The 17506-nt window shown below is 41.0% G+C and overlaps 3 protein-coding genes across 3 annotated transcripts in view; 1 reads left to right on the forward strand and 2 right to left on the reverse strand.

The window, feature by feature from the left end:
• LOC310944320 (mitogen-activated protein kinase kinase kinase 11) overlaps positions 1-2741 on the reverse strand; it is a gene marked incomplete at its 5' end in the record, with an annotated part of 43142 nt that extends 40401 nt beyond the window's left edge. The window contains one exon of the mRNA XM_083910068.1: positions 1985-2741. Coding sequence (XP_083766194.1) covers positions 1985-2741 — 757 coding nt within the window. The remainder of the gene's footprint in view (positions 1-1984) is intronic.
• A 6164-nt stretch (positions 2742-8905) lies between these two features.
• Positions 8906-14949, reverse strand: drap1 (DR1-associated protein 1 (negative cofactor 2 alpha)). Its single transcript, XM_083910502.1, has 7 exons — positions 14803-14949; positions 14210-14282; positions 13730-13823; positions 13161-13286; positions 11595-11685; positions 11389-11477; positions 8906-10027 (listed from the first exon to the last, which is right to left on the reverse strand). Exons 1-7 carry the CDS (start codon positions 14842-14844, stop codon positions 9820-9822), a joined length of 723 nt encoding a protein of 240 aa, XP_083766628.1. The 5' UTR covers positions 14845-14949; the 3' UTR covers positions 8906-9819.
• Positions 14950-15394: 445 nt separating this feature from the next.
• On the forward strand, positions 15395-17427 carry cUnh11orf68 (chromosome Un C11orf68 homolog). Its single transcript, XM_083909411.1, has 2 exons — positions 15395-15449; positions 16247-17427. The coding sequence occupies exon 2, from the start codon at positions 16280-16282 to the stop codon at positions 17021-17023; it is 744 nt and encodes a 247-aa protein (XP_083765537.1). The 5' UTR covers positions 15395-15449; positions 16247-16279; the 3' UTR covers positions 17024-17427.
• The last annotated feature ends 79 nt before the right edge of the window (positions 17428-17506 follow it).

Here is a 17506-nt window from a genome sequence, read left to right on the forward strand (position 1 = left end):
AGAGAGCCAGGGTCGTACTATTGTTCAAGTGTAAGCGTAGGTCACACTAAATACATGACACTTTAATCCGTACAAGCCGTTAGTGAAACGATTATACCGCGTGCGGTCATTATAGCAGCGCTAAAACAACAAATCAAAATTATTTTTTTTAGATATTTCTATGCAGAGATGTTCAGTAACGGACGCACGTTATTGGTCGCGGCTGCAGCTGGACACACCGTATAGTCTCTACCGCCTCCATAACACATTCCTTCCTGCGTTATTGCAAAGCAACAGGCTCTCAAAAGCAGAACTTGCACCATCACTCAGAGGAACTGACACCATAATCTGAGGTTTGACATCGATTCTGCAGTACATGTTGTTTTCGCACCCTGATCTATACTGTATTGTTTAAAATGTCCTTCAAAAGACGTTCTTAACGTCAACATGCTCCAGCACCTGCGGGTTAAACCTGCCAGTGCAGCGACTCACGTCCAGCATTATTATTATCAAAACCTAAACAGGGCGTCTTTTTCCGAAATTAGTCCCCACTCCACCTCCACACCCCCTCCACTGCCACAACAGGATATTGCTCAGTGGCACAGCAGGGCCATGGCAGTGTGGAGACATGTAGCGACAGGCCAGGGACAAAGATTCAGAGAAGAGCAAAAAAAGAAAAACACACAAAACAACAGACTGGAGGAGGCAGGAGAGCGATAGAATCTCCAAGTGCACAGAGAGAGGGATTGTGTTTTGCCTCGATTTGGCTCATCTACAAAGGCCATAATAAAAAAAAAAATGACACCGCTATCTTGGGCTCTGCGGAGAGGTCACACTGGAGAATAACCTGGCACATGGGTGAAGATAAGTGAGAGGTGAACGAAAGAGTGAGCAGATGCTGGAGGGGAATTAGAAGAGGGATGACACAGAAGAAAAAAAGAAAAGATGGACCCGTGGATGGGGAATCTGGGAGAAAACATGTTTTTTCTTTTTTTTCATGAAATGCTGAACAGGGCTCCAGTTCTTTAAACAAACCTTGAATCAAGGGCGTTCCACTTCTAATGTTTCTCACTAAGGTCACATTCTCAGAAAGGGGCTAGCGCGTTGCTAAGTAGAAAACAGTATCTGTTATTATTATTTTGTGCTAAAGCGGTGATGCTACACAGTAAACGCTAGGATGAAAAGACGGGAAATGTTCGGGACAGGGATTATATGCTGCATGTCAAGAATGATAATGACAGAGAGGGGGGGTCGGCGGTAAAATTCAGGTAGCTCAGTGTTTACGTTTGCATGTTTGAGCCGAGAAATCCATTTACTCTGGGGGGGGGCATAAAGTATTATCAGCAGCACATCTCGCTCTCCCACGTAGCTTCAATGACAAAGTCCAAAGCACATGTGTCTAGTCTATCGCCTGAGCCCGAAAAAAACACTGACGCAAGACCTTTACCCCGACACCCTGCAACCGCACGGCGTCAAAGTCCAACGGGTGAGTTGAGACGGTGCCGAAAATGAAAGCTTCCTCTACAGTTCCTGGAAAACATCATGGCATTTTTTTTTTGCTAGATCAACAACACAACGATTCGCAGGCCTGTCAGGCCTCTGCAGCCTTGGCCTACCTTTCACAGCCTGGCAGTCACATGACAGGGCTTCAATCCAAAAACATTGTACTGCGTATCACAAATGCTTTGTCACGATCTGGACCTGAAACTACAGATAAAGCTGATAAACGACCCTGCAGACAACGACTCTCGGACTCTGCGCCACAACAGTGGAGAGATAATTAATTTTCCCAGACTAATGAGATGTTAGAGTTAATAATTCTTCTGGTCTACAGGCTTTCCAGTCGGTTAAGAGCTTAAAATGCTGTCTTTGTTGTAGATACAGCTTTGTAAACGCTAAGAGATTCATTTTGTAGCTTTAAATACATTAGCACACCGTGTCCCATTGCTGACAGGTAGCCCCCATTATGGTGTAACCCCCAACAGAGACATGATGAAGGACTTACTGTTGTTGGACTTGAGATCTCGGTGGATGACGGGGACGATGGCTTCGTTGTGTAGGTACAGCATCCCTTTGGCGATCTGCACGGCCCAGTTGACCAAGACGTGCGGCGGGATGCGGCGTCCCGACAGCGCCCGGCTCAGCGGCCCGCCCGAGGCGTACTCCATGATCAGGCACAGGTTGGGTTCCTGCAGGCAGACGCCTTTGAGGGTGATGATGTTCGGGTGCTGGAGCATGGAGAACAGGCGCGCCTCCTGCCTCACGTTCTGAGCCGTCACGCTGATGTCCTCGTCCGGGTCCTGGCGAGCGGCCTTCACGGCCACCAGCCCGCCTCTCCACGTACCGCGGTACACCTTCCCGAAACCCCCGACCCCGATGACCTCCTCAAGGCTCAGCTCCGTGAAATCCACCTGCTCGGGGTCAAAATCGGCCACCACAGCCGGGCCGAGCTCGCTGACGACGCCGCTTCCCGGGAGCTTCCCGTATCCGTTCGGCTTGAAGGAACCGTAGTTGGACGGGAAAATGCCCACCTTGTTGTTGACTTTGCCCGCCCACCAGCCTTCGTCCCCGGATATCTCGGAGTCCAGAGAGAGGACCTCCACCAGGTCACCTTTACGCAAGGTGAGCTCATCTTTACAGGACGCCTCGTAGTCGAATAAGGCCGTCCACACGGGATTGGCGAAGTTCCCTTTTTGTGATTGATCCAAGTTCTTCCAGTTGGACAGCGGGCCACGGCTGAATATGTTCTTCAGTGGCTCCATGGAGCCTCAAGCAGATGTTTTGACTGGATCAGATTTAGCGCCCAAAGGGTTTGAAAATAAAGTACAAAGGAGTACTTTATGTCGCCTCGCTCCCTTTCCTGTCTTTCTTGTTGGTTCATCAGGGACCAGTGAAATGTATTCAAAAGCTTGACCAACAAGTCGGCGACAGGGACAGATAAGTGGACAACGAGTGTCTCTTTCATTCGTCTTTGCATGAAATGCAAAAGGTCGACGTCTGCACGTGCAGAGCTGCTGCTGTTGTCGGATTGTTTCGGAGTGTATCAAAGCTCAGAAAGGCAGCGCCGTCTCCACTGAAGTTCTGCCTGTAAGTGATGTGGTCTGTGGTTTCCCAACACATGATTTGAGCAAAATATCATTTCACCGGTCTGTACTTGAGAGGCTTCTGAATCACCTCATTATGGGCGAATAGGCTTCTTTGCTTCCCTCTTTTCAAAATTGCCACCTGTTGAGTTGTTGGAGCCAAAGTTTAAAAGACAAAAATAAAACAAAAAAAAAAAATGGGCTGGCGTTTGCTGTAAATTGACTATAATTGTTGCAGCACCAAAATTAAGCTCCCCACAGCGCTTGGCTGTCCATTTTGAGTTTTATGTATTTTTAGCCATTAAGTGCAGTGGCCACCACAAGCAGGAAGCGCCGAGAAGCTGAGAAGAATAGCAGGAAAGGAGCATTCAGTCCGGCCAACCAGTGCTTTTACGACAACTTTTCAGGGGCTGACCAAGCTCGCACAACTGGGACCGAAACTTCAATTATTATTACCGCGTCTGGCCGCAACTTTGCGGCGCTCCCGCAGGAAATCCCGCATCCCGCTGAGGGGGGAGAGTATCCATAACAGCGGCCTTATTATTATTATTATATCACAAGCACGCACTGAGCTGAGCTTTATCACGGGATATAAAACGGTATAACAGGAAGAGCTGAATCCAAACCTGTTCGGCTTCACTTTCCACAGAGAAGCGCCGACTTAAAACAACAACAAGAAGAAGAAAGTTCCGTTAGCTTCTCAGAGTTGAGAGTTGAGCGCGTGGCCCGGTCCTGTCGGCGCTGCGCTCCTTAAAGTCGTTTTCTCTGTTTTTAAAAACACAGCTCCATCATTATTATCTTCCTCTCACGTTGCTCTCCCTCGGTCAGTGTTCACTCTCCGGCTCCTCGAACCACTTCTACGTGCGTCTGTGTGCTTCCAGAGGGTGGGGTTTCAAAACTTTTTCTCTCCCAACAGGGAAAGTCAAGCTGCACGCGAACACGCCGCACACACGTCCGGTGCTGCCTTTTCAAAATAAGACAAGGAAAATGAACATTAGACGTGCTTATTTTATGTTAAACCTTTGTATTTGTGCCACCAGGAAGTGATTTTAGGCCTAAATGTAGGTCAAATTCTGCCACATAAATCATTATCATGCAGCCCGTGACAATAATGATAATGTTGCAGAAGAAATAAATCATAGGAGGAAGTTCATTGGATTATACATTATGTGCAGTGATTTGCTTTGTTTTGCATGATGTTCATTTAATTTACAATAAAATATGATTAAACAACAAAAAACAATAACTTTGTTTTCAAGCTGTCTTTAAACCAACATTTTAAATAATAGGCACAGAGGACGACACTTTTACAGTAATAAAGTGAGTTGATTGTTTTAGTGTAATATAAGATCAGATTATATTATCCTTTCCGAGCCCCTAAATGGGGAAATTAGTTAAAGGAAAATAAAAAGTAATATTTATTTATTAAAAAAGAAAAGAATAATATATACAGTACAGTGTAATGAGAGTGTAATATTTGCAATATACAGAAATAACAATATTTGCTGTCAATAATATTGAAATAAACACTATAAACAGTATTTTTTTTATTAAATTATTATTTTATGGTGTGATATTTTGCGGAGAAAACACTCGTTCACTGAAGATTTCTCTCTCCCTGTGACGCACAGTTTATTGGGGCTTTTATTTTGAAGTTCACACCAGATGTCCCTTTTATTCATTGAGGCTCACTTTACTTTGAGGGTAACAGGTGCAAAATTCATAAAGTCTAATAAACAAAGAACATTTCCTGCTCGATGTGATTGCACAATGAGCTTCATATGATACAACTCATGTTATTCTTCATTATTCGTGTTATAATAACTGTATACAGATGTATTTATATTTTATATATATATATATATATATATATATATAATGCCTATATTTATATATATACACTGCTTTTATTATATGTATTATGCTATTTTTTCACTATTTCTAACATTTAATATCTTATCTTTAATTAATAGAAATATGACACTTGAGAGTACATTTTCAAGGACACTATATCATTAAAATTGTCCCCATGGTGTAAAGAGAGAGGACGACGGATAAAGAGCTTGTTGACGGAAGATGTTCTTTTATCTGACGATACTTTGAAAATAATATATATATATATATACATATATATAAAAAGACCTTGAGCGTTTGGTCTTTAATGTGTGGTGGAGGAGGAGCCGCTTGTGAAATCTCACTGCGATTTACTGCTGATTTACATTTCTACATAAGATCAAGTGCTCGTTCTCCAAAGAGAATACTCTGATTTCTCACTTTCATTGTGCTGCTCGAAATGCAGCAAATGAACCAAATACTGATGCAATCTTTTGTTGTATAAGATATTTTATCCGACGTGATTTACTTAAGTCTATGGAAGACCATTACTGCCTGGAAACTTTTTTTAAAAAATACTCAGGATTACACCCACAGAGGTGAACCTAGACTCTGTGGGGGCCTCAGGCAAAGACGATAATTGGGCTTTGTTTTTGGGGGGGCCCAGAAGCAGAGGTGGAAGTAAAAGTACCACTATTTTGATAATAATAAGTAAAAGTACCACTATTTTGATAACATTTTCCCATGTTTTTCCAAAGCAAACCATCCACCTCTGGCCTGGACGGCTGCTGTGTGGAAACAGTGTGCTTCCTCCTGCCAGCCCCTCTTTGATTGGCTCCCCCCCTTTCCCTTGTTTCCCTGCGCCGCCATTTGTTTGGACACCCACCTTCCTAAAAGTCAACCACCTAAAACCAAACACACACACACACACACACACACACACACACACACACACACACACACACACACACACACACACACACACACACACACACAAAGAGACTCCACCCTCCTCCTCCTCCTCCTCCTCCTCACAGTCCGCTGAGTCAACGCTTGTGCAGGAAGGATGCAGTTGTTTATGCAGTTGCCAGTGGATCAGTGGGGGCTTGGTCAGTTGCGCGTTTGGGGGGGGCGGCGTAAAAAAAAAAATATTAAGACAGTAGGAGGAAGAGGAAAGAGGCTGGACACACACACACACAGAGACACTTGGACACTTGTCCTTGAATGTGTGTGTGTGTGTGTGTGTGTGTGTGTGTGTGTGTGTGTGTGTTCTTGTACTTGCGGCATACTGAGGACCAGTGAGGGTTTTTAACCAACAAAGTGAGGTCATTTTTACAGAGTGAGGACATTTTGGCCGGTCCTCACTTCAAATCACTTCCTTAGGTTGCTATAACATGCTATACTCAATTTTTCAAAAAAAAAAAAAAAAATCTAATCTTGGACGATATAGTATAGACATTTTTGTCAAATTTTGGACCAAAAATTTGGGTACATTTTTTTTTTCAAATTTTGGACGATAGTATAGTATGACGTTTTTGTCAAATTTTGGACCAAAAATTTTGAGTATATTTTTTTTTTCAAATTTTGGACGATGTAGTATAGTATGACGTTTATGTCAAATTTTTTACCAAACATTTTGGGTAAAAACAATTTTTTTCACATTTTGGACAATATAGTATAGTATGATGTTTTTGTCAAATTTTGGACCAAAAAAAAAAAAAAGAAAAAAATCTAAAAAGTTTTCCAGCCCTTTTTGCTCTGGGGCTCCACCTGCAGACATGTTATGGTACTGCAACCAGTAGTTCTTTGTAGATGTCATTCATGAAGTAGATATTTGTAATTGTGTTGATTTCTAAAGTGGAAATGCTGGTCCTCAGTATGCTGCAAGTACAAGAATGTGTGTGTGTGTGTGTGTGTGTGTGTGTGTGTGTGTGTGTGTGTGTGTGTGTGTGTGTGTGTGTGTAATTAGGATTTGTATTGATGACGGATATTACATTGATATGTAATAAATAAATGTAAAAGTACTTTTTTTTGGATATGGAATTATCTGTACTTCACAATAAAAACATATTTATGATAAAATTAAAAATAAATATATTATTAAATAAATCTAGTTCAGGGCGATGCCGACTATTATGATGGTAAATTTCAAGTCATTCCAAGATACTTTTTGTTTTTTTGAAGAAAGTCAGGTCAAAGTGCATCAGGGCACATGGATCATTTCTTGAATTTCAAAAATTCATGAAAATTATTCCTTAAGAGGTTTTCAAATATTGTCAATGGATCCTTGTTCAGGGCGATGCCGACTATTACCATGGTAAATTTCAAGTCATTCTGAGATACTTTTTTTTTTTAGACTAAAGTCAGCTCACTGTCAAAGTGCATCAGGGCAAATGGATAATTTCTTGAATTTCAAAAATTCATGAAAATTATTCTTTAAGAGTTTTGCAAATATTTTCAACGGATCCTTGTTCAGGGCGATGCCGACTATTATGATGGTAAATGTCAAGTCATTCCGAGATACCTTTTGTTTTTTTGAAGAAAGTCAGCTCACTGTCAAAGTGCATCAGGGCAAATGGATCATTTCCAGAATTTATTCCTGAATATTTTAAAAAATATATTAAGACAGTACGAGGAAGAGGAAAGAGGCTGGACACAGACACACACACACACTGGGACACTTATCCTTGAGTGTGTGTGTGTGCGATTAGGATGTGTTGTGATGACGGACATTACATTGATATGTAATAAATAAATATAAAAGTACTTTTTTGGATAAGAAATGATCTGTACTTCACAATAAAAACATATGTATGATAAAATTAAAATAAATCTAAAGACAAATGAAGTAAATTATATTTGACAACCAAATGTCTTATTTTTACTATTTTTTTTAAATATTGCGAGCAAATATTATTTAGTATAGTATTGTGTTTATATTCCATCACCACACTGGCGGCTGTGTTTAAAAAGAGGAGGATGACATCACAGGCTATGTTTTAATTTTAACATGATATTAAGTGGTGGGCCGCAAGTAACTGATTTGGGGGCCACATTTGGTCCGCGGGCCTCCAGTTTGACACCTCTCTTACATCACATCACAATTCACGTTGTAAACATACACGAACGGTAATATTTGTAATAAATATCTGTCTCGTTGTTCCTATAGTTATAATGGCAGATTTCCTAAATGCAAAGAGCTGAAATTAAAGTCAAAATTCAAGCCAGTTATTAATCTGATTTCCTTTCCTACCTTTTATGGAATCCAGTTCGGCCTGGAGTCAGCCGGGTTGTGTTCTCCTAGTCAGAACACAGAGATGTTACACTTTCATTTATTACATAAATAACAAATGCCACATCTGCTCTAATCTCCACTCACAGTCAATCACAGACACTGTTAGATGCTGGTGCTGAAATTTGATATTGAAGGACACATTTGTTGATATTAGGAGACACAGACGAGCTTCTGTTCGATCCCCCAGTCCTATCTGTGCGTACACTTTTATACAGACCTGTACTGTCTTGTTTATCTGATTTACTGCAAATGGCAGGCGGCGATGATGGCAGCAGCAGCAGCAGCAGAGGATAAACAGCAGGCTCTTGTCTGTCAGGTTACATGAGTCACTGGCCAATAAATCATCACAGAGAAACAACAATGGGTAAATAAAGCCAAGGAGGATTGGAGGTAGAAAGACAAAAAGGGAAAGATGACACAGGTTTTTGGTTTAGCTCCTCCTCCTGGCCAACAGCGGTAAGGAAAGGACTGCTGCTTTCAAATTGAAATATGAACTTTATTTCACCCATACAAAATAAAAAGAATGTTAAAAGTTTACAATACAGTGTCAACTGTCTTCTTCTTTTTTTTTTTGGAAACATTTCATACCGAGACTGACACACAAATGGGAGCCCCCCCCCCCCCCCCCGACTCTGCTTCCAACCGACATATACGTCTAAAACAATGTAAGATAAAGGAGGAGGTTACTGAAAATCAGAGAAATGAGAGGGTGGGGGACGAACAACTTTAAAAACAAAGTCAAGATTCGAGAGTCATAATTCTGATGAGCAATTCAACTGGAGGAGGAGGGGGGTGGGGGTGGGAGGGGTTTAACGGTCGTATAAAAGAATAAAGGTCAAAAATGCCTGACACTATCAAAAACAACAACACAATGTAAATCAATAACCTCTGTTGATATGGGTGTCATCTCCAGGGCCGTGGTCATGAAGCTTTTACAGTTCTCATGATAAAAAACACCAATTAAAAATAGAATCTAATTTAAAAAAAAAAAAAGAAGAAAAAAAAAGAATAAGCTGTTGCTAGCTAACCTATAGTAAAAATACACCTGTGCCCTCGTTTGTGTCGACGAGCAAAGTCCTGAAATTGTCTCTGTTTACCAACGGTCTTAAAGGCTGTAATCAGCCTTGAATTAACTTAAATGATCAAGTGATTTTTTTTTTTCTTCAGTCAACCTGAGAGTTTACAATGATGACTGATAAGTTCCCTTCATCGTTTCGTTTACAGAGGGTTTTAGGGAATAAAAGAAAAGTGCCAAAAAGAAAAAGAAAAACGCTACAAGGCAACACAAACCACACCTATCCTGTCTGCTGGAGGCTCACGGGCGACGACAGCGACCACTGCCATTTTAATAGTCGAAGTAGAAGAACTGACTGGTTAAAAAACATCCACGTCGGACTCTTCTCTATAATAAAATAAGAAAAAAAAAAGTAAAAGAAAATTAAAACACATACTATACAAGCGGTTTCCTGTCTCCTGTGGCGGCGTCCTGTTTGAGCCGCGCGTTGAGGGAGGGGGGGGGGAGGCATTTTACTGCCAGCGATGAAGAGTCTTTTCCCCCCCGAAAATAACATTGAAAGGACACGTTCATTTTCATGTATATGCGTGTGTGAGGGAAAGTGAGAGGCGGAGCTAAGAGTCATAGTCTTCGTCATCGTCGTCGTCGTCCTCCTCGTTGTTGTTGTTGTTGTGCGGTGCTGGGGCTGGCGGAGGCGGGCCCGCGCACATCATGGAGGGGTGCGGCGCGAAGGCCATGGCGCCCTGTGGAGGCGTGGGAGCCATGTGGCCCACCATGGGGGCCATGTTGCCCATCTGCATGAGCTGCGGGGGCGCGTTTGAGCTGCGGGGGCGGAGTAAAAGCAGAGGCGTTAGCCGTCGGGTACAGTACTGTGCATATACATATACATACATATATATATATACACCCACACACATACAGTGATATGCAAATGTTTGGGCACCCCTGTAAATTTTCATGATTTTCCTTTATAAAAAATTGGTTGTTTGAATAACAAATTTCAGTTAAATATATCATATAGGAGAGAAACAGTGATATTTGAGAAGTGAAATAAAGTTTATATGATTTACAGAACGTGTGCAAGAATTATTTAAACAAAATTAGGCATGTGCATAAGTTTAGGCTCCACAAAAGAAAACATTTTGTGGCTTGGCATACCTCAAGCGACTCTGTTTGTGGCGGGTGCAGAGAAAAGGCTTTTTCTGCATTACTCTTCCATACAGCATCTCCTTGTGTAAAGTGCGCTGAATAGTTGAACGATGCACAGTGACACCATCTTCAGCAAGATGATGTTGTAGGTCTTTGGAGCTGGTCTGTGGGTTGACTGTGACTGTTCTCACCATACTTTGCCTCTGCTTATCTGAGATTTTTCTTGGTCTGCCACTTCGGGCCTTAACTAGAACTGTGCCTGTGCTCTTCCAATTCCTCACAATGTTCCTCACAGTTGAAACTGAGAGCTTAAATCTCTGAGATAGCTTTTTGTATCCTTCCCCTAAACCATGGTGTTCAACAATCATTGTTTTCAGGTCATTTGAGAGTTGTTTTGAGGCTCCCATGTTGCCACTGCAAAAGAGGAGAAACACAATTGGCCTCCTTAAATACCCTTTCTCGTGATTGGATTCACCTGTGTATGGGGGTCAAGGGTCACTGGGGTTACCAAACCAATTTTGAGTTCCAATAATTAGTGCTAAAGGTACTGAAATCAATAAAATGACAAGGGTGCCTAAATGTATGCCTAATTTTGTTTAAATAATTCTTGCACACTTTCTGTAAACCATATAAACTTTATTTCACTTCTCAAATATCACTGCGTTTGTCTCCTATATGATATATTTAACTGAAACTTCTTATCCAAACAACCAATGATTTATAAAGGAAAATCATGAAAATTTACAGGGGTGCCCAAACTTTTGAATACCACTGTATGTACACACACACAAACAGACAAACATATATATATGTGTGTATATATATATATATATATATATATATATATATATATACATACATATACATATACATATACACACATGCATATAGATGCATATATACACACACACACATATATATATATTATAATAATAGTGTCAAAGTTGGATGGAAAATCACTAAATGAGAAACCTACGACGATTACAAGTAGGCGTTGATGCCAGATGTTCGTTAATAAACCTTTGAGTGCGTACCTGTGAAACTTGGCTGCAGTCTGTAGATTTGTGCTCGACTGAGAGCCGTCCTCCTCGTCCCCTTCTGTCTCGCTGTCTTCCGAATCGTCCTGTTATCGATCACGGGGGGGAAACAACAATCAGCCATTTCTCAGCAAACCTTTCAAACTATAGACAAGCTATTGGTCTGTGGTGGCGCGTTATTGGCAAGCAAATCCAGTTCCCACCTCTTGCTCTGACTCGGTGCCAGATAACTTCTTGTCCTTGCCTTTGGAGCCGGTCCCGCCGTTCTTGCGCCCAGATCCTGGCTTTCGACCCCTATGAGAGGGAAAAAAAAAGAAGAATTAAACATTTGTTAAAGAGTTGCCAACTAAGTTTCTTCCCCTTTTTTTTGTCAAGAAAAACTTTAATTGTTTGTGCATAAACAGCAACAACATAATAATATGTTCACACATTTTTAACGACTCAAAAAACCAAATGAAAAATATGAAACTTATTCCACAGGATGAGTCTGCGAGGCCGTTCTGCCCAAATTGAAGATTAAAACCAGCGGAGATGATTTCAAAGCAGTGAATAATGTGACTGATGCAGCTGGTGGAAATTTGTTTGAGCCATTTATTTATATTCAAAGTTGCTGTGACTCCACGCGTCTCATCCTCAAAGCAGAGACCAAATGTCTAAATATTAGCAGCTTAAAACCACTTTAAATTAAATCTGAATCAAATCAGAAACGCCATTTAGTGAAAAGAGAGAGACTTGTGACTCATTTATTTTGTGTGCGATTCTTTGCCAGACTCTCCGCTTCAATTACGCGGCAATGGCAGTGTTTGATTTGACAGTCAATACGGCTTTCTCTTCTCCACAATCCTCAATAATTAGTTCTCGCTCCGCGGAGCAGAATAAATGTGCCCCCGTTTATTCTTTTTCTTCTTCTATTTTTTGTTGTTGTTGTTAATCTTTAGTCTGAAAACAAATGACTAGGAGGGGGGAAAAGTAATACAAAGGTAAGAAAGCTGATGACAAAGACGACAAAAAGAAGAGTTTGGTCAATTTCACTTGACCGATTAAACTGGGAGGGAAACGGCGTTTAAAGACAAGGCTGTCTTTGACTGGAACAATCTAGAAAATGATCTGAAATGAAAGAATCTGGTCTCATTGGACACTTTCAGTGTTTTCTTATGACTTTGGAGGCAGAAACATCACACCGTAGATGTTTGGCCTGGCTGCACTTTGTTGTATTCTTTATAGAAAATGTATATTTATAAATTGTCTGCACTGTCTACATTTTAAAAGTTGTAACTATAGGTTATAAAACCTATAAGTCTTGACCAGGACACTCTTCCAAAGGAGATTCTTAATCTTTTATTATTCATTAAATAGAAATATATGTCTATTGTTTATAAAGACTTTCTAATTTCTTGCTTTCCATCACAGTTAGTCATTAGTCTTTATTTGTGGTTACGACAAATGCCAAAAGTTATTTTTACATCCAGGAGGAAGCAACTACTCGCCCTGCATACACTCACACCTTATGAGTTATCACCAACACTGACTAAACTACAATCAGTTCTTGTTTGCTAACGCTTGTTAAACTGTAATCACTGATGACTACTGAATCCAACCAAGGTGGTTTATTTTGAGGTGTTGTGTTCAATAAGGCAATTCAAAAAAAGCAGCTGAATTCACTCTATATTACTCTATGTTTGACCAAAGAAGTTGTAATTATCATTATCATCATGACCATTGAATTTTGCCCAAACCCTGTCCCGACAGGTGTGTGTTGTTTGACATACCTGCGGGAGACCTTTTCTCCTCCACCCTCGGTGTGGTTCTCTTCCCCCTCGCCCTGCATGTCGGGCACTGTTGCCACCAGGTCCTTCAAGAAATCAAACTGCTGTTCCAGTTCGATACACTGTTTTCTGTATACAACACAAAAACAGAAATAAAATGTGATTACTTGTCCATTTCAACAACATGGAGCTATCACATTAAGATTTGCCAAAACTATTTTTTGAATTTAATTTGGCAGTTTGTACATCCACTCATCAGCTCTATTTAAGGCAATGTTCACACTTGTATGTGTTCAAATGCCACGTGCACATTCCTCCAGGATTTTAATTGAAGCTGCTTTGTTTAGAACTATGCGGAAGTGTTTTGGACTTTCGAGTCCAAAAAAAGAGTCATGCACACATTTATATTTGTGTTCTGATTTGAATGTCATCAGTAATCACCTCTCCTTCCCCACATGATCACAAGTAAAACTAACACAGCATGTATTCCTATAAGACACAATAACTCATACGTATATAATGGCACTTTAAGGCAAGTAGGCAGGGCAAGTAATGCAAACATAGACACTTACAGATGTGACGTTGTCATTGTCTTCGCATTCTTAGACTGGGTGACGTGACAGGCCTTCGTCAGCAACGATTCCAAAAATAGCTCCAGGGCTCTCGCTGACATCAAAGTTAAGGAAAACATGATACAGCAGATCTGCTGTCACGTACATGGTGTCGTTTATACTGTAAATGCACAGTGTGACCACCTTGCTTGGGTTGATTATAAATTAGAACTTTGAATGAGTAGTTAAAAACAAACAAGGCAGAGTGACAAGACATCCAAAACACTAATGTGGCTTATTTTGTCATTCAAACTCCGACTGATAAATGTGATTACTGATCAAGTTCTTCAGCTCAGAGTCTGGTCAATGATTTCAAGACTATCAAGTGAAGGACGGGTACAATTTAACTAAATTTAAAACTACTTCCTAGGTCCAAATCAATCACACAGGTGATCCGAGCAAGACCTTGCAACTGAGAGATGTTGGATGAATGAAGGATACAAATAATAACGGGTACTGCTGCAGCCACTTTTCCTATTTCTTCATCAGTTTGCATAATTTTCTTTATCCTCGCCTGGAAAGACAGAAAGTGCACAATAAGTCAAAATAAAAACACCACTTAAATAATAAGAAGTTATTCCAAAGTTCAGTAACTAAACATTAGCATCACTGTGTGGGTTTTCACAAACTGCACGTTTGAAATCAGCCATTATTTCCCATTGTAACAATCAGAACCGCAAAGAAAGCACTCCGACCACAAACAAACACCAGATTTGCTCCGATTTGTTATGTTCGGTTTCACTTTAGCTCGTCATGCTAAAAACAACGTTAAGTCTAACGTTAAGCTAACTTGCGCCGCTCGTCTCAAATATATACCAGTGCCCGTTATTTAGTGTAAATTACCAACGATAGCGGATCAACGCAAAGTTGCGTTACTTCTCATAAGTGCAGTGTACATAGCGGCAAACTTGCGTTCGCTACTTGGATTGTTAACTCTCTGTGTGATAAAAACAGGCCGAATCCCACTCAAGCTAGCTCCAGAAGTTAGCATTACATCGTACAGTTTGAACCGGTTCAGGGAACTTCAAACTCACCGGAGGGAACCTGGCGTTGTATTTCTTCTTTTTGCTCGGCATATTTAAATTAAGTGCGTGTTTGACCTAAAATAAAATGCAATATATGGTGGGTTATTATTCTAAATCATGTGTAAATCACCCCCGCCGAGTACACACATACACACACACCAGATAGCGGCAGCTAGCCGGCTAACTCGTTAGCACGTCGTCGTCACTCGTTCCCCGTTGGCAACTCGGTTCCGCCGGGTCCTAGCCCCGTCGTTTTGTTGCACATGGGGAATAAAATTGTTAAAGTTAATAATTTAACGACACAAGTTGTTGCTTTTGGTAGCTACTATAATTAAAAAAATATCACTTGAATGCTAGCTTGCATATTTGTTAGTGAACACATATCTTTGGTGTAGACGGTCATTTAAGTTATTAAATTGGCTGCGTATATATTTTTTTCTCTTTCAGCTTATTTAAATATAAAATAAAACCATACTATATATATGCACTACATTATAACATTGAGAAATAATGCCTTCATCACATGTATCATAGGATAAATCCCTCAGAGCACGATTTAAGTGGAATAGTTTGATAAATGGGGGACTACATTACTGGGACTGCGCTTGGGCGGAAGAATAACACTGGACAACAAACTTCAGCACCTCTGCTGGCAGGTCAGGCCTTAAACGTCGACAATTTGTGCATCTATTCACTAATTTCAGTGCCTACCAAGCAGTTGTATGTCTTATAATGTTAGCTGTGTTCAACAACAACCGGTTTTGATTGATATTTTTTCTACCTCCATGATAATGAACGATTGGTAAAATAGCTAGCTAGCTAGTTAGCTCCAATGAGACTACAGTCAGGCATATAAAATACTTTTTTGTGCGGCCAGTCACACTTGCACTGTGGACGGCGTACAAACAATATGCACACTAACAACATGTGCTCGTAAGAGGGACAAAGATAGACAAATCATGGCTAACGGACGAGTGTTGCTAACGCAGCATGCTAGTTAGCATCATGAGTAAACATCGCTCCGGTCCATGATTGCAGTGATACGTCAACGTCGGTGCCATATTGGTCCGGACGGGCGTACACAGGCGAGTCGTAGTGTTTTTGGATAAAAAGCAATATTTATTTACATATATAAAACGATTAGCATCAATAATGTTCATATGCAAGTAGATTTAGCAAATCGAACAATAACGCAATTTTTAGCAGGCAGAGAAAGGGGAAGAAAGCTTATATAACATGGTCAAATGTAGTAAACAATAGTATGAGTACTATGAAATATGTTTACAGTAATACCTTATAGAGAGACACAGTGTAGTGCTACAATATAGTACATAGAGTATCAGCATAACAGTGTAATTTAATTTTAACTTATTAGATTTTGTAAAAATTAATACATGTATTATATAGTTGTGGCAATAGCAAGTTTTAACACACATCTCCATCCTCTCTGCAGGACAAGCCTCAGTAGCCTCACACCGACAGCATCATGGAGGGAGAAGTGGTCCCGGTTGATGGTGAGGTGGGGACCTCCTTTGCGGCAGAAACCTATGCCGCTGAGGCCATGGCTGCAGACATGGACCCGTGGATTGTGTTTGACTCGAGAAGAACCCCCCGGTCTGAGTTTGATGGCTGGCTGGAGAGCAACAGGCCCTCGCAAGTGTACAGATTCGGTGATGAGGAAAGCGGCGTTAGCCCTGTGGGGTGGATCGCTGTGCTGGGCCCAAACCACTGCCCCGGTACTGGAGATGTCGTGGGTCTTCAGGAGGGCTGGGAGAAACTGATGGCCAGCGGACGTCCTGTCACCGTCCAGACAGTGAAGGAGCTTGCCTTGAACCACGGGGTGCTCACTGGAAAATGGCTCATGCACTTGGACTCTGGTTTTAAGTTGGACCATACATGGGAGTGTGTAGCGAGAGCAGCCCTGGATGGCAAGATCTCCCTGGTTAAAGTCAGTCCCTATGACCCCAAGAGCGATGGCAAACAAGTCATTTGTGCATATAACCAGAACTTCACCGACGAGAGCGAGGTCATAAAGCTGGACTCCGTCATTCGTTCCACGGGAGTCAAATGCCCTCTCTCTTACAAGCCAGATGTGTACACCTACCTGGGAATCTATCGTAAAAACCGCTGGAAGATCTGTCCAACCATATACGAGAGCAAATTTGACCTGGAGTGCGTACCGAGGCGTTCCCACATCATCAACAAAGTCACCAGTCTTGAAGTAACATAAGGTGGTTAAATGAAGAGGCACTTAGCGATCCCCATGAGATGAGTTGGGACAGTACAGTTTTCTTTTTTCCTTCTTTTTAAATGTGGTTTCATGTTGATCTCAAGTTCTTCCTTTTGACAAAACAAAGCACTAAGTCTCATTTCAGTTTTGTTATTATCTCATGCTGGGATATCTTCTAAGTGACCCGGGAATACTGTCATGCATTTTTTTTTGTACTTAAAATCTTATATTCATAAGAATATTTGTATTCTTGAGGTTTTGTTCGTAGCACACCAACCGAACCAATGAGAGGGTGGCTAAAGAAGTCCTTGCTTTTTTTGTTTTTTAAACGCACATGGAAACGGGAAACATTTGCACCCAGTGAATCTTTTCTTTTTGACAAGAAACACATCTGTCGTTTATTCTTTGCCAACAGCGTTGCCAAATAAAGTCTTACTTTTGAACACCATTCTTTTTATATGCTGTTTTTTTTATTATTGCCAA

Source organism: Microchirus variegatus (genome assembly GCF_963457635.1).
Source record: "Microchirus variegatus genome assembly, chromosome: 2".
Classification (NCBI taxonomy): Eukaryota; Metazoa; Chordata; class Actinopteri; order Pleuronectiformes; family Soleidae; genus Microchirus; species Microchirus variegatus.

Bases quoted from the DNA above. Each gene is read 5' to 3' on its own strand.
- cUnh11orf68 (XM_083909411.1), top strand. From the start codon at position 16,280: ATGGAGGGAGAAGTGGTCCCGGTTGATGGTGAGGTGGGGACCTCCTTT.
- drap1 (XM_083910502.1), bottom strand. From the start codon at position 14,844: ATGCCGAGCAAAAAGAAGAAATACAACGCCAGGTTCCCTCCG. The intron at 13,824-14,209 runs GTATCCTTCATT...CTTTGATGTCAG, and splicing joins AGCAGTACCCGTTATTATTT to CGAGAGCCCTGGAGCTATTT. The intron at 10,028-11,388 runs GTACGCACTCAA...CCGCCCCCGCAG, and splicing joins ACTGCAGCCAAGTTTCACAG to CTCAAACGCGCCCCCGCAGC.